We start from the raw sequence: 12,954 nt of genomic DNA on the forward strand, positions 1-12,954 counted from the left end.
GCTGGAAATGGATTAAGTCCTCTGGGATTCTATTTTGTAATAGCAAAAATGAATTTAAAAATCTCGTTATACGTACTTGTGAAAATCTTCTAAAAAGAAAATGTTAATAAGTCACCAACTGAGAACACATTATTTACCTGCTCTGCATATCCCCGAACCACCTGCCTCTGTTTTAAATTGCTCTCTCCATCAAGACCAGAAGTCTCAATGTGACAGATTCCATCTGGATCAGTAGAAAAGAGTAGGACCATGTCTGCAGGAATAACCTCATTACAGGAAAGGCGAATAAAGTCCCCAACGGCAACATCTTTCCAGCATTGGTCAACATATTTTTTCTCTTTCCTAACATTGGGGGGGAAAGTGTAAAGAGAATATTAAGACAGAAACATACATAATCTCATTTTTTCAGTTTTGTGTATAATTTAGAGCATGTTTAAAGCATTAGAGTGAATATTAATCCATTAAATGTTAAAAGGGAAGTCCTTAATGCAACTCCTGTGTGCTGCTCTGTGGCCAGGTATCAAGGATCCAGTAACGCACAAGACACATCTACTCTCACAGAGCTTCCCGTCTGTCAGATAGGATGAATTAAAGAAAACACCAAAGAAGTAAAATAAAAATAAAATGAAATAAAACTAATAAAATATTCGACATTTTAAAAATCATTATACCACTTACTAACACCTCTAGTTATCATTTAATAGAAACACTGATAAAACAGTCCTGAGTCTGCCGCAGCTGATCACTAGAAAGAAGGATGAAAATGTTAACCCTTTTCAGAAGTGTAGTTTTCCCACATATATATTCATTTTAAAGGAAGGATACATCATTTGAGGTTGTCTTGCCTTAAATACCCTGCTTTATGTTAAAGTTTTTGCCATACTTCTCATGCCTTTTCATGCTAACCTGCCTGAATTATGCCTCAGAAAGCATTTTCCTTAGAGTAGAATGAGGAAATCTATATCACAAAACATCATATCAACTAGTTAAACAGCATTTCATATATGATGCTACCAACCAATATTAGGAAGGTCTGTCTCATTCCCCTATTGCCTACCAAATATCCATAAAGAACTGGTATTTGTCACAAAAATGCACTTATTCAAAAGGAAAGATTTATTTTCAATTACTTTTATAGAGCTGAATATTCAAACTCACTGTCAAATAAGCCTGGGAGATAGCTATATTCTAAATTATGCATCAGATTAAATAGAAATGCCATCTTAGGCCAATACTTGTATACTTTCTGCTCTACAGCATTACATCAGTTATTTCAAGAAATACTTAGCTTAAAGGGCTACCTAAAAAGTACATTTTCAGGACTTTTTTCCTAAAATCTCTAATGCACCAGGTTGAATCCAACTAAAGAAAATCCTTGATTACCTAAAGAGTTGGTTAGTTCATGGAAAAAGGCAAATCAATGGTTTATTTTGTCCTTACCATTCTTTTTCCTAGTGTTTGTGCACACCAGTTTACTCTTCATGGAGGAAAGTAAGAGAGAACATCAAAAAACATAGGTAATGGGTCATATTTCAAAGGTTTAGTCCTAAAAGTCCAGGAGTTGTGATTTTATTGCATAGAAAATGGGGAGTCACAAGGTTCACCAGAAGAAGAAGGATGTGATACTACTTGTATTTACTAACTCCTGCGACAGAGTAATGGATGGACTTTGGGAATCCGGCTAGTTTGGTGTAGGAATGACCAAAAAACCAACGTAAAGTTATTGAAATAATTCAGGAGAAGGATGAAGATGGTCAGAATTAAGGCCAGTAACAGCAGGGATAAACAGAAGATTAATTCAAGACATATTTGGGTTTTTTGACTTGCTACATGTTTTATGACTTACTATATCACATTTTATGACTGAACTACATGTAAAGGAGTTATCAAGCATGACTCTACAGTTTCTAACTTCTATGATGGGATAACGAATGGTGCCTTTCACCACGTCTCAAATTTTCAAAGCAACTGGTTGCATGAGAGGGCAGATAATAAACTCAGATTGGAAAGTTTTTATCTGAAGTGGGATGTGAAACCAAGGATGTGCAGCAATTTGAAGGTTCTGATCTTATGCTCATGGGTACAGATGTAAATGTGGAAGTCCTAGATACATAGAGGGCAGGTGATACCAGATAAGGACATGAGATTCCTCAGAGAAAGAGACTTCAGGATAATAAAGAAGTGGAAGGAGAACCACGGGAAAGTAATATCAGAGAAATTTAGGGAGAAGGAAACTTCAAAAAGGGAGTAATCACAGTAAAAGGAGCTGCAAAAGGGCCACGCCTACAGTATTCAGTGATTAGGATGTCTGACTATGGAAAATGCTGATACAGTGAAATTGTTGTGGGGAGTGTGAAGAAGGAAGTGAGACCTCCATGAACCAGAGAGTGAACAGAAGTTGAAGAAGTAGAATATTTCATGATGTTCAGCTATGAAAGGAAATAAGGGGTAAAAGTAGCCACTGCAATGAAAGGTAAGTCAAAGGATCAAGGATGAGATTAAGTGGACATGAACAGGAGGTGTAGGGAAGGAGTCCATGGGAAAGGTAAAGTAGAAGACAGAGCACCGAATGGGGATGTTGGCAGAGGCTATGAAGAAGCAACAAGAAATGGGATTAAGAACACAGAGGAAAGGATTCCTATTACAATAAAGGGAGTTGCCTCTTCATCTGAGGTCAGAAGAAAGTTGGTGAAAATGTGAATGATGCACAAAGAAATCTGGGGTACATAATTCATGCTTCATGGCCTCTACTTTTTCTATGAGGAAAGCTACAAGGAAAATGTGCTAAGAATTTATAAAGGTAGGAGGAAAAGACAGACTTGACTCTTAGGGTTAGGAATTTTATTTTTCTTTCAAACATAAGAAGTAGGATTCTTCTAAAGGACAAGTTTATTTATTCTACATTGGAACAAGATTTAAATGAAGGCAATTTCATAATTGAATTAACTTCATTTTTCCCTATTTAGAGTATATACCAGGATTTCAAAAACATACCTAATTTGCCCAACAGCTAGCTAGTTCAGGTCATTAAACATCTATGGGCCTTAATTTATGCCAGTTAGCATGTTAGGTGCTAAGAACACACAAATGGCTAATATACGGTCACTACCCTATACAAGTGATGGTTGACATCTGAAAAACAGACACAAATAGTACTTTCATAAGAGAGAGGTATGCATGCCCAGGTTACTATGGGAGCCAATAGCTGGGGTGTTTAGCCCTGGAGGAGGTGAGTCTCGACGGATGACCAAGAGTGACTCAGGTGAAGAAAGGTGGGACAGTATCAGTCAGGTACAGGTATTCAGCAGGTACAAAGACATAGGGCAAGACAGAGCACGTGTGTGAAAGCAACTGCAAGCCAGTGACAATGCTCACTGCCACATTTAGCTCTGAAGATTTCTCACTGTGGTAGACTCAAAATGACACTATATTCCGTTACCCAATAAAGAATTAAAACCAGTAAGAGGACCTTCTTCACCCATAGCTTGAATGTTCAGCTACAATTTCTTGCATCTACTAGGTTGTTTGTGCTTCTGAACTACTCTCATTGGACAGAACACTGCTCTTACAGTCCCAACTTCAGGCAAACTTCTAGACCCATTTCACTTCTTTAAGAGTTCAAGATCACACAGCTCTGCTCCATAAGCCTTGGGCAACACTGGGAAGGACTATTAACAGTGATTCCACTGGAGTGGGAGGTGGGAGAAGTGAAGAGGTAAGAAGGAAGGGTGGAGAATGTAAACTTCTACTTCTTGCTTTAACAAATTTAAAGAGAGAAAGACTTTGTAGAATTATGAACAAATTTTTCTCTTTGTTTTTTTTAGCATTTTCCCATAAAATGCTAAAAAAATTTATAATAAGCAAATAATGAATAATCATTGCATACAACAGCAAAGATTTATCAGATGCTCTATATTCACCAGCTGATTTAATTTTTGTATCAATGTTATGTGGTTGGTCCTATAAATGAACTATGATACCTGCCCCTCTGCCTTTACAAATCAGAAAAACTGGTTTTGGCAAGTTAAGTACCTTGCTCAAGGTCACACAGCTCTAAGTGGTCCTGGGATTTAAAACAAGGCCGGTAGCTCCAGAGCCCCTCTCTCAACAAGCAAACTTTACTCCAGCTATAGTCACTTACTGATGACCACCAAATAAAAAATGTTGTAGTTGCATATTGGAAGAGAATTTCAAGAACCATCACTTTCAAAAATATCATGCAAAAGGTTGATTACCTTAGAAGGCCACTGATATTTGGTCTCATTTTAAGAAGCATGAACTTCTATGAATTTATGAGATTCACGAATTTATGAGATAATCCTAATATGCTAACATTAGCCAGTATTTTGAAACTCCTAAAATCAACACAGTGACTTTTAAAGATCAGAAAATAATGTAGAGTCCTGGAGGAAAGGCATTGTATCTATTTTTTATTTTTCCTTTAAATCTCAATCTCTCGGTGCCTACAACAGAGTAAGGCACTCAAATTTGTTAAGTGATTAATAGTTTTGTTTTCAACACACTTCTATTATCCTTGAAACAAAACTTAAAATCTTATAAACGGCTGCTACTGAAAGGCAATCTTGAGAAAGTTAGGTTTTCCATAATAGCTCATTCCAACTTAATTGAGGTATAATAAAGTTTAAATGTTTAATTTCTGCATTAGTGTTTGTTATTTCCCAAGATACTTGCCCAAAGACAAGCACCATGTGAAAGACCACATATTACAAATAAGAATCAAATTATCTGCACAGAAATGTTAATCTGCTTCTTCCAAAAGCTTGTATAATTTAATGGTTTCGTACTTTCACCTTAATTTTGTTGAGGAATAATTTGTTCTCTGAAGTGATATCTTTGTATTTCACAGGAATTTAAGTTAGCATATTTACATCAACAAGGCATGGTCTTATAACCTACCTTTATTTCTTTATATCCTTATAATTTGTTCCAAGAACAATTTGGGGGGAGAATGGTATTATTTCTTCTGCAATACCAAACAAAAGCAAATTACATAGAATAATAGATAAAAGGACAAAGAGTTACCAGATTCTATTATGAAAAGCAATCATAAAGTGGTATCTTGGGATAGACCTTAAACAATTGAATAGAATATTGCATCTTATCTTTAAGTTTATATGCAAATCACCTAAAATAGATCTAGACTATGCCCAAAAGGACACCTGCGAAAACAATTGTACCAGGTCTCCCACTATGCAATTTTAATATTTACAAGTCATACCATCTTACAAAGGAGAAAAAAAGTTGTTTTGTTTTGTTTCTAGATCTTTAAAACGAATGTTGAGAAAGTCATTGAAGAATTCTAATGAACAGAATTCAGAATCCTTCAGGTTTCAGCTTAAGTATTGCTTTATGAGATCAGCTTGCCCTAACCATTTCCTCTGTGGCTCACATAAAATGGAAGAAAATTCTATCAGGACAAGCCTTTGAGTTATTTTTCTCCCTAAAGTAAACAAAAGAAAAATTACATCATCTAGTTGAACTCTTGGTCAGTCAAAAGGGCCTTGAATTCATTCAAAATATTCTTTTTACTAGAAATTTAGACATTGGAACCTAAAAGTCTTTTGTTCAGACTTGGTAACTAGAATAGAATAGAATCTCGAGTCTGACCAATTTAGAATTACAAACTTAAGAATTTAGAGTTTACACGAGAACATTAAAGTCAATCCAAGAAATGTACAAAATACTCTGACATGTCAGAAGAAAGAGCGGCAGCATCTGTCTAAGGGAAACTCTCTAGTCAGCTCAGAGGCTGAAGGAGGTGCTTGCCTACTTCTGGGCTCAAAGCTCAGTCTTCTAGCTCTTCACATTTTCTCCCTTGGGGATTTAAGTCAAACCCCTCACTTCAAAATGACCTCTAAACAGACTGATCATTTCAAAATTTCTTACTACAGCCTTTCTGTCCAACCAGAACTCCTGTAACATGTTCCTATTTGCCCATGGGGCATTTCCACTGGATGCCTGTCTTGCTCTCATTTCCAGGTATGGAAGCTCTCACTTCCTGAGGTAAATTTAATGCTCCCTTTTACTATCAGTGGTAGTACTTTTATCCTCTGAAGCTCAAAAATCACAAAAGTTCACCAAATTTACTTGGGTTCTTCTTCACGGTATCTCTTCGATGAACCCCGTCCTGTACCTTGCATCTACTCCCAGTAATGCCCTGGACTGACTAGCAGAGGCAGATCTACCCTATTTATGAAGCCTATTCCCAGGACTCGAAGACACCAATATTCCTAAAGTACAGCTTTCACCACATTCCTTCTTTGCTCAAAAGATGGAAATGAGCAAAGGGTGGGTATGGGGGTGGGGGGGAGAGAGAGAGAGACAGACACACTTGCAAACCAAGAAACAGACTCTTAACTACAGAGAACAAAGTGCTGGTTACCAGAGGGGAGGTGGGTGGGGGATGGGTGAAATCAGTGTTAGGAATCAAGAAATACACTCGTGATGAGCACTGGGTGATGTATGAAGGGTTAAATCATTATATTGTACAAATGAAATTAATATTACACTGTATGCTAACTAACCAGAATTTAAATAAAAACTTAAAAAAAGAAAAGATGGAATCTGTATAGGCTGCTTTTAGACAACAGGCTTGAGCGATGGAAACCTGACCCAGGCAAAAGGGCCCACAGTGACCCCCTGGGTAATACAGACAGACCTATCAGGCAATCCACCCCAAAATATCCATAAGCCTTCACTGAGCAAAAAAGGGAGAAATTCCATATGTCGCCAGACCTCCTCACCTTCCCACTTTAAAAACAGGCCGCAGCCACTGCCTCGTTGCAGATGGGCTCCTCTGCTGTCCTCCCTGCTGCTCCCTTGTGGTGTATTCAACAAGCCACTAACTCCTTTGTTCTGCCTCCGGTGAATTCTTTCACCACCCACGCCATGGGCTTCCAACCAATCGTCGCCCCACATTTGGGGGCCCCTGCCTGATCGGAGAGACGCTGCAGATTCTCTCCCACTAAAGGAAAATATCCCTGATGGTTCATTGTAAGTGTCAACTTCACTAGGGATGCCCAGACACTGGTTACACATGACTTCTGGGTGTGTCTGTGAGGGTTTCCGGGAGAAACCAGCCTTCAAATTGAACTGAGGAAAGCAGACGGTCCTCCCCGGTGTGGGTATCATCCAACTCCCTTGAGAACAAAAAGGCAGAGAAAAGTTGAATTTACTCTCCGCCTTCCTAACGCTTGAGCTGGGACACTGACCTTCCGACCTCAGCATCCCTGGGTTCTCAGGCCTTCAGACATGAACTGGAGTCTACACCATCAGCTCTGTGGCTCTCAGGCCTTCAAACCGCACTGCTGGCCTTCCCGAGACTGCAGCTTGCGGATACTGGGACTTCTCAGCCTCCATTATCACGTAAGCCAATTCCAGATAATAAATGTCATTCTTTTTGGTTCTCTTTCTCTGGACTCCGTTCAAGGAGTAGCCTGGTGTTGGAAGTCCCTCCACAGGAGGCCTCAAACTCCCTTTCTTTTCATTTCTCATTATTGCTCCTGTAGCTGGTTACCCCCTCAGGCCACATCGATATACTCAGGATCCCCAGAACACTCCACAAGCCTTCCTACCCCCAATGTGGGGGTAGAAAAAGTGACATCATAAACTTATTTGTAAATCAATTAACATATTAGATTCAGAAGTTCACACATCTGTTCTAATGATGACTTTTTAAAAAGTAGACACATTTCTCATGAAAGGGGACACCAATTAATATTACAAACTTGGTAATGCATTTTCATAAAAGTATGAAAAGTGAAAATTTCATTTTCATAAGACACGGGAAATGTGTGTGGTGCAATATTAGGCTAAAACAATTAGAATAAAAATATATGGAGTACAATCTTAATTTTGCAGAACACATACACACAATGCACACAGGACTTAAAGGAAGATAGGGCAGCGTTATAAGTAGTTGTCTCTGGATACTAGTATCGTATCTCTAATCTGTAAATGTAGATTTACAATATATAGCACAGTTCAGAACTCACCTTTACAGACTACTCCTAGCTACACAGTCTTTCTGTTTAATAAATACCGGAGATACAAGTCGCCATGACCGCAAATATGCTTCGGAAAAGACCTATTACAAATGTTTTCTGTTGCTGCAATGGGAAGAGTTTTATAAGCCTCTAGTTTTGTGTACAAAAAAAGAACACTCTTCCCCATTTTTCAGTATCCCTTTCCTCCACTGGTAGCTCTTATCTTTTTCTTCATATCCCATCTTGTTTTTCATATCCATTCACATTTTTTCATATCCCATCCTCTTCTTAATCCCAAATTGTAACAGCCAGGATTAAAAACTATCTGCTTGTTTTCCTTCTTATGAAGTTTAATTCTTTCAATTTTACTTATATATAAGTTATAGGAGCTTTTGCTTTATCAACTCCTGGAATGACAATGGCTTATAAAGATCTTTCCTGACTTATGAAAGGGTTACATCCCAATAATCTTATTGCAAGTTGAAAATACTGTAGGTGGAAAATGCATGTGATACACCTACCCCACAAAACATTATAGCGTGGCCTACCCTACCTTAAACGTGCCCGGAATGCTTACATAAGCCTACAGTTGGGTAAAATCATCTAACACAAAATAGGCTTATTTTTATAATAAAGTGTTGAATATCTCATGTAATTTATTGGCCACTGTACTGAAAGTAAAAAAAAAAAAAAAAAAAGACTGGTTCTATGGGTACAAAATGATTCATTGTTTACCCTTGTGATCAACGGGCGACTAGGAACGAGGCTCCCTGCTTCTGCCCAGCATCATGAGAATATCTTGCCATACCGCTAGCCCAGGAAAAGGTCAAAATTCAAATTTTGAAGTTAGGTTTCCACTGAATGCCTACTGCCTTTGAAACACTGTAAAGTCAAAGAATCCCAAATCAAACCATCATAAATCAGCACCATCTATACATGTTGGTCCTGCTAGGACACCTGAATTAAATTCACTGCAGGTCCTTAATAAATACTAGTTGAAAGCATCACCACCACCACCATCACCGAAAAGGGTCCTGATCACATCTAGGGGGAAGAAAGTAACATTCTGCAGGTTTCTAAATGACGCATGTGTATTACCTAGCCCAGCTCTTGTTACTTACCTACTGTAAACTTTAGTTACTAAATTGTTGATCTGTTTGTCAATTTTGTATTTTCGGTAATCTTCCAAACCATCTTTAATTGCAATAATTGTAAGGACCACCACCAGAGGCAGCATCGTAATTTCCTTTTGGAAGGCTTCTACCAAAGGCACCCAGTTCAAGACAGCTAGAAACAGGAAATATAAATTGGCGGCCCTGCAACCCAAACACACAGAGGGAAGTATTAACAAATCACATAAAAGCTGAAAGCAAAAGGGACAAAAATATCTTAAAGTACTTTCCTACATTTCCATTAGTCAATTTTCGAAGCAACAGAATAGAGAACTAGCTGAGCAACCTGTCACTCCCGTAGACATGCATTTACTACAATAAATGAGAGGTAGTCTTTATTAAATATATAATAGTAAACATGAGTATGACAGTCTTGAGTTGTGAAAACATACGCATAACAGAAAACACTATTTTCTTTTTAAAAGCTCAAAAAACTTAAGAGGAAATTCAGTGTTAACACATTGTAGAAATAAATTTTTCAAAACCCCAACTTTCTTGCCTTCAGAAGTTAATCTGCATGTCCAAATATTAGATTCAAACAAGGCTCAAGATAAATAGAGAAGTCTGGGAGGCTTTTTTTTCCCCCTTGAGACCAACCCTTCTATTTCAGCTTGTATGTGTTTCATTTCTTCAGGAGCTTCTTCTACTCCTTTACTTTATATATTCAAATACTCCTCCACTGGCCCCTAAGGTAAATTCAAGTAGCCCATTTCCTTAAAAGAAATGTAATCCCAATCCTGCATAGCCCCTTGAATTTTTATCACATATTTTCCTTAGTAACCATTAAATGTCTCAAAATTAATTTACCCCCATTTCTCTTTCCTCACCTCCAACTTCTTGTATTCTAAAAATTTCTTTCTTAACCCTTTTGTTACTTTTTTGGCCTCAAGTATTTCCATGTGGGCTGTATCCAAACCAACAGCACTGACCCTGAACTCTGTTCAAGTTTCAGATTCTAACTCCATCAAGAGCACTAGATTGCAAACTTCATAAAAGACAGACTCACCCATAGTATGTAAAGCCATTAATTCAGCAAACTCACATCTGTATTTTAAACATACCCCATCATTCAATAAACGTATATGCAATCTATATACAGTGAATAATGAGAATGAATATACGTAGATGAATAATGAATGCTGAGAATCTGTATATTCACATTAGCATCTCAAACTCTCAACACATTTACAAAAAGAAAATCATCTAGCCAAGTTTCTTTTTATTCCTGTCTTTACTCTTTCTGCTAATCCTCCTGGTCATCTCAGCTCAATATGTTCATGCCATCTTTTTACTTCATTCCCTGCATCTAATCCATAATATCTGTAACAGATAATCCTTCTTTTCATTCCCATATTTTTCTAAGCTCAGGTCTTACCACGCACCAGGGTATGTCCAGCATCTCCCTAAATGTTCTCTCTGCCTTTGCTTTGTTTCTATTGTGCCAGGCAGAGGGCTCTCTTTCCAGACCCCAAGCAATGTAAGCTACTGCCTTTCTGCTTTTACTTATCATACTCCTTCCTCCATCTGAAATGTGCTTTGCAGACACCTCTGCCTTGAAAATCTCACTCGCTCTCCATAATTAAGTTCAAACGCCATTTCCTCTTCTCCTGTTCCATTATTTCTTTTCTGAGGCTTCCGTCTTACTCGGTAGCACTTAATGACACTCATCACATCCACTGTGTCTTTTCACTGTACATACATCTTGTTTCCCTTGCTAAATGGCGAACTCCATTAGGAAAGCAGCACCATTTAGATGTGCACTTCCTTCAATGCCTAAGCTCATAGGAGAGTTTCAATAAATACATATTAAACTGAGCTATGTTGTTGCTTCACCTAATAGCATTTTACATCTACTTGCTTCAGAGCTCTATTTCCCTATACGCAGCATGATCTAACAGAAAGACCATGGAAGCAAGAGCGAAAAAACTCAAGGCTACAGACCCTGGTCTGCTCCTTATCACTAGCATGACACTGGGAAAACCACAGTAACAAACTTTATTTCCTAATCTATAACAGGAAAATAACAATATCTTCTCTGGTCAAGAGAAGCATCTTACCAATTGTAAAGTGCTATGTGAATGTAAGGGCTCATCATTTCACAACAAACTCTACTAGAATCATCAAAGAAAATGTCCCAAGTCTTAGCTTACGGAACGTATAATGTTACAGAAATGAAAAATCTTATGTTAACTGAACATAAGGATGAACAACAAAGGATATGCTAAGATTTTTTTTTTTTTTTCAAAAAAATAGAAGTACCTGTGAAATTGTTCAAATAAATTTCTTGGCACAAAATTTAGAAGTGTGTACTTTGTTGTTCGTATTCGGTTATTCACGTAGGTGCCAGAGAACTTTTCATACTCATCCTTGAAGGGCCGGAGGTGGGGAACAACAACCCGGTGCTTTCCTGCCAGTTTGGGAGTCTGAGAGGACTTGCCCCCACAAGCAAGCAGAGAGGAATAGTTGTATGGCCTCTCATCGTCGTCCCTGTTTCTACTGCCCATCAGCCGTTGCCAGTGATACCTGGCCCATTGTAGACACTCAGTCATGTCCAAAATGCGGTGAGATCCAGGATATGCAGGTGATCTGGCAAAACAAACAAAACCCACTAAAACACTCCTCATAAGCTTCTGGAAAGTCTTAAAGGATAGTAAAATTAAAATTCTTTTCCATATCAAATAAATACATGACCCAATGGTTCAATGGTAGTCTTTGGAACTAGTAAATGGTATAAAATAAAAGTAGTCTTTGGAACTCCATTTTAACCAAATTTTCATTAAATAAAAGCTTACACCTTCTGCCTCAAGAGCCAATCATCTGACCGTTTAAGCAACAAGAGACAGCACCCAAAGGCCACTCCATGACTTGAAGCAAATGTGTATAAGTCTCTTAATTTATCTGATAATTAGTTTTCTCATCTTTGAAATGGGAATGCCACGCATGTCAGGAAATTTTTGTAAGGATTTAATGAGTAACATGTAAATTATCCAGCATAAAGCCTGATACAGAATAAGCAGTCAGTAAAATCCATTCTGTGCCGATTACAAAAATGGCCACGAATTCTTTCCATCCTTGTATGCACTACCTTTCACCCGCCAAGTGGTGGAACCCAATGGATCTGGGTTTGGCCATGAGCTTTTCTTTGGGTAATGAAACACTAGTAAACATGACACAAGTAGAGGCTTGTAAACTACTTGTTCATGGAAGTCCCTCTTTCTCCCTTCCTCTTAAAAAGTCTGTGGCCACTAACTAACAGGGGTCTGAGTACAGGCCAGTCTACTAAATGATGAGTCCCCATGATCCACTTACCACCATTACTCCTGTCAAAATATGGGTAAGGCCAATGACTACCAGCTGACCATTAACCCAAGTGTGTGCCCAATGACCCAATCCAGAACAGAGATGAGTTGTCCTCAATCCATTGCCAACCCACCAAACTGTGAGTCAATAAAAACTGCACCCCCAAGTTTTGGGGTGTTTATAAAACAAAATCTAACTCTTATATGGTCTCTTCCTTATTTTCCTTATTTCCAAGCTTATTTTCCAAGAAATTCGGCCCTGCTTAGAATGTGAGCTCACTAATTTAAAAGAACACAAAAGCTAAGAGCATATTCCAAGCATTTTGCAAAGCAGTTTACATGTATTATCTTATTTAATATTTACATCAATCTTATGACACAGGTATTATTTCTATTTTTAAAAGGAGGAAACAGGCGTGGAGAATAAAGTAACTTGCTAAAATTGATATGGTTAATAAATAGGTAAGGCTGACTCAG

At 38.0% G+C, this 12,954-nt stretch overlaps 1 protein-coding gene across 7 annotated transcripts in view; it reads right to left on the reverse strand.

The window, feature by feature from the left end:
- The window catches only part of ATP10D (ATPase phospholipid transporting 10D (putative)), a 115,431-nt gene that overhangs the window by 65,936 nt on the left and 36,541 nt on the right, over positions 1-12,954 (reverse strand). For 6 of the 7 annotated variants that reach the window (XM_087864154.1, XM_087864155.1, XM_087864153.1 and 3 more), the window contains 3 exons: positions 11,438-11,764; positions 9,128-9,322; positions 138-342 (listed from right to left, as the gene is read on the reverse strand). In XM_087864154.1, the coding sequence (XP_087720280.1) occupies positions 138-342; positions 9,128-9,322; positions 11,438-11,764 (727 nt within the window). Of the gene's footprint in view, positions 1-137; positions 343-4,917; positions 4,985-9,127; positions 9,323-11,437; positions 11,765-12,954 lie in introns of those variants that run through there. The other variant, XM_087864156.1, reaches the window with a different exon arrangement.

The sequence above is a fragment of the Ursus americanus genome, chromosome 8 (assembly GCF_024610735.1).
Source record: "Ursus americanus isolate L20-20 chromosome 8, mUrsAme1.1.p, whole genome shotgun sequence".
NCBI classification, from domain to species: domain Eukaryota; kingdom Metazoa; phylum Chordata; class Mammalia; order Carnivora; family Ursidae; genus Ursus; species Ursus americanus.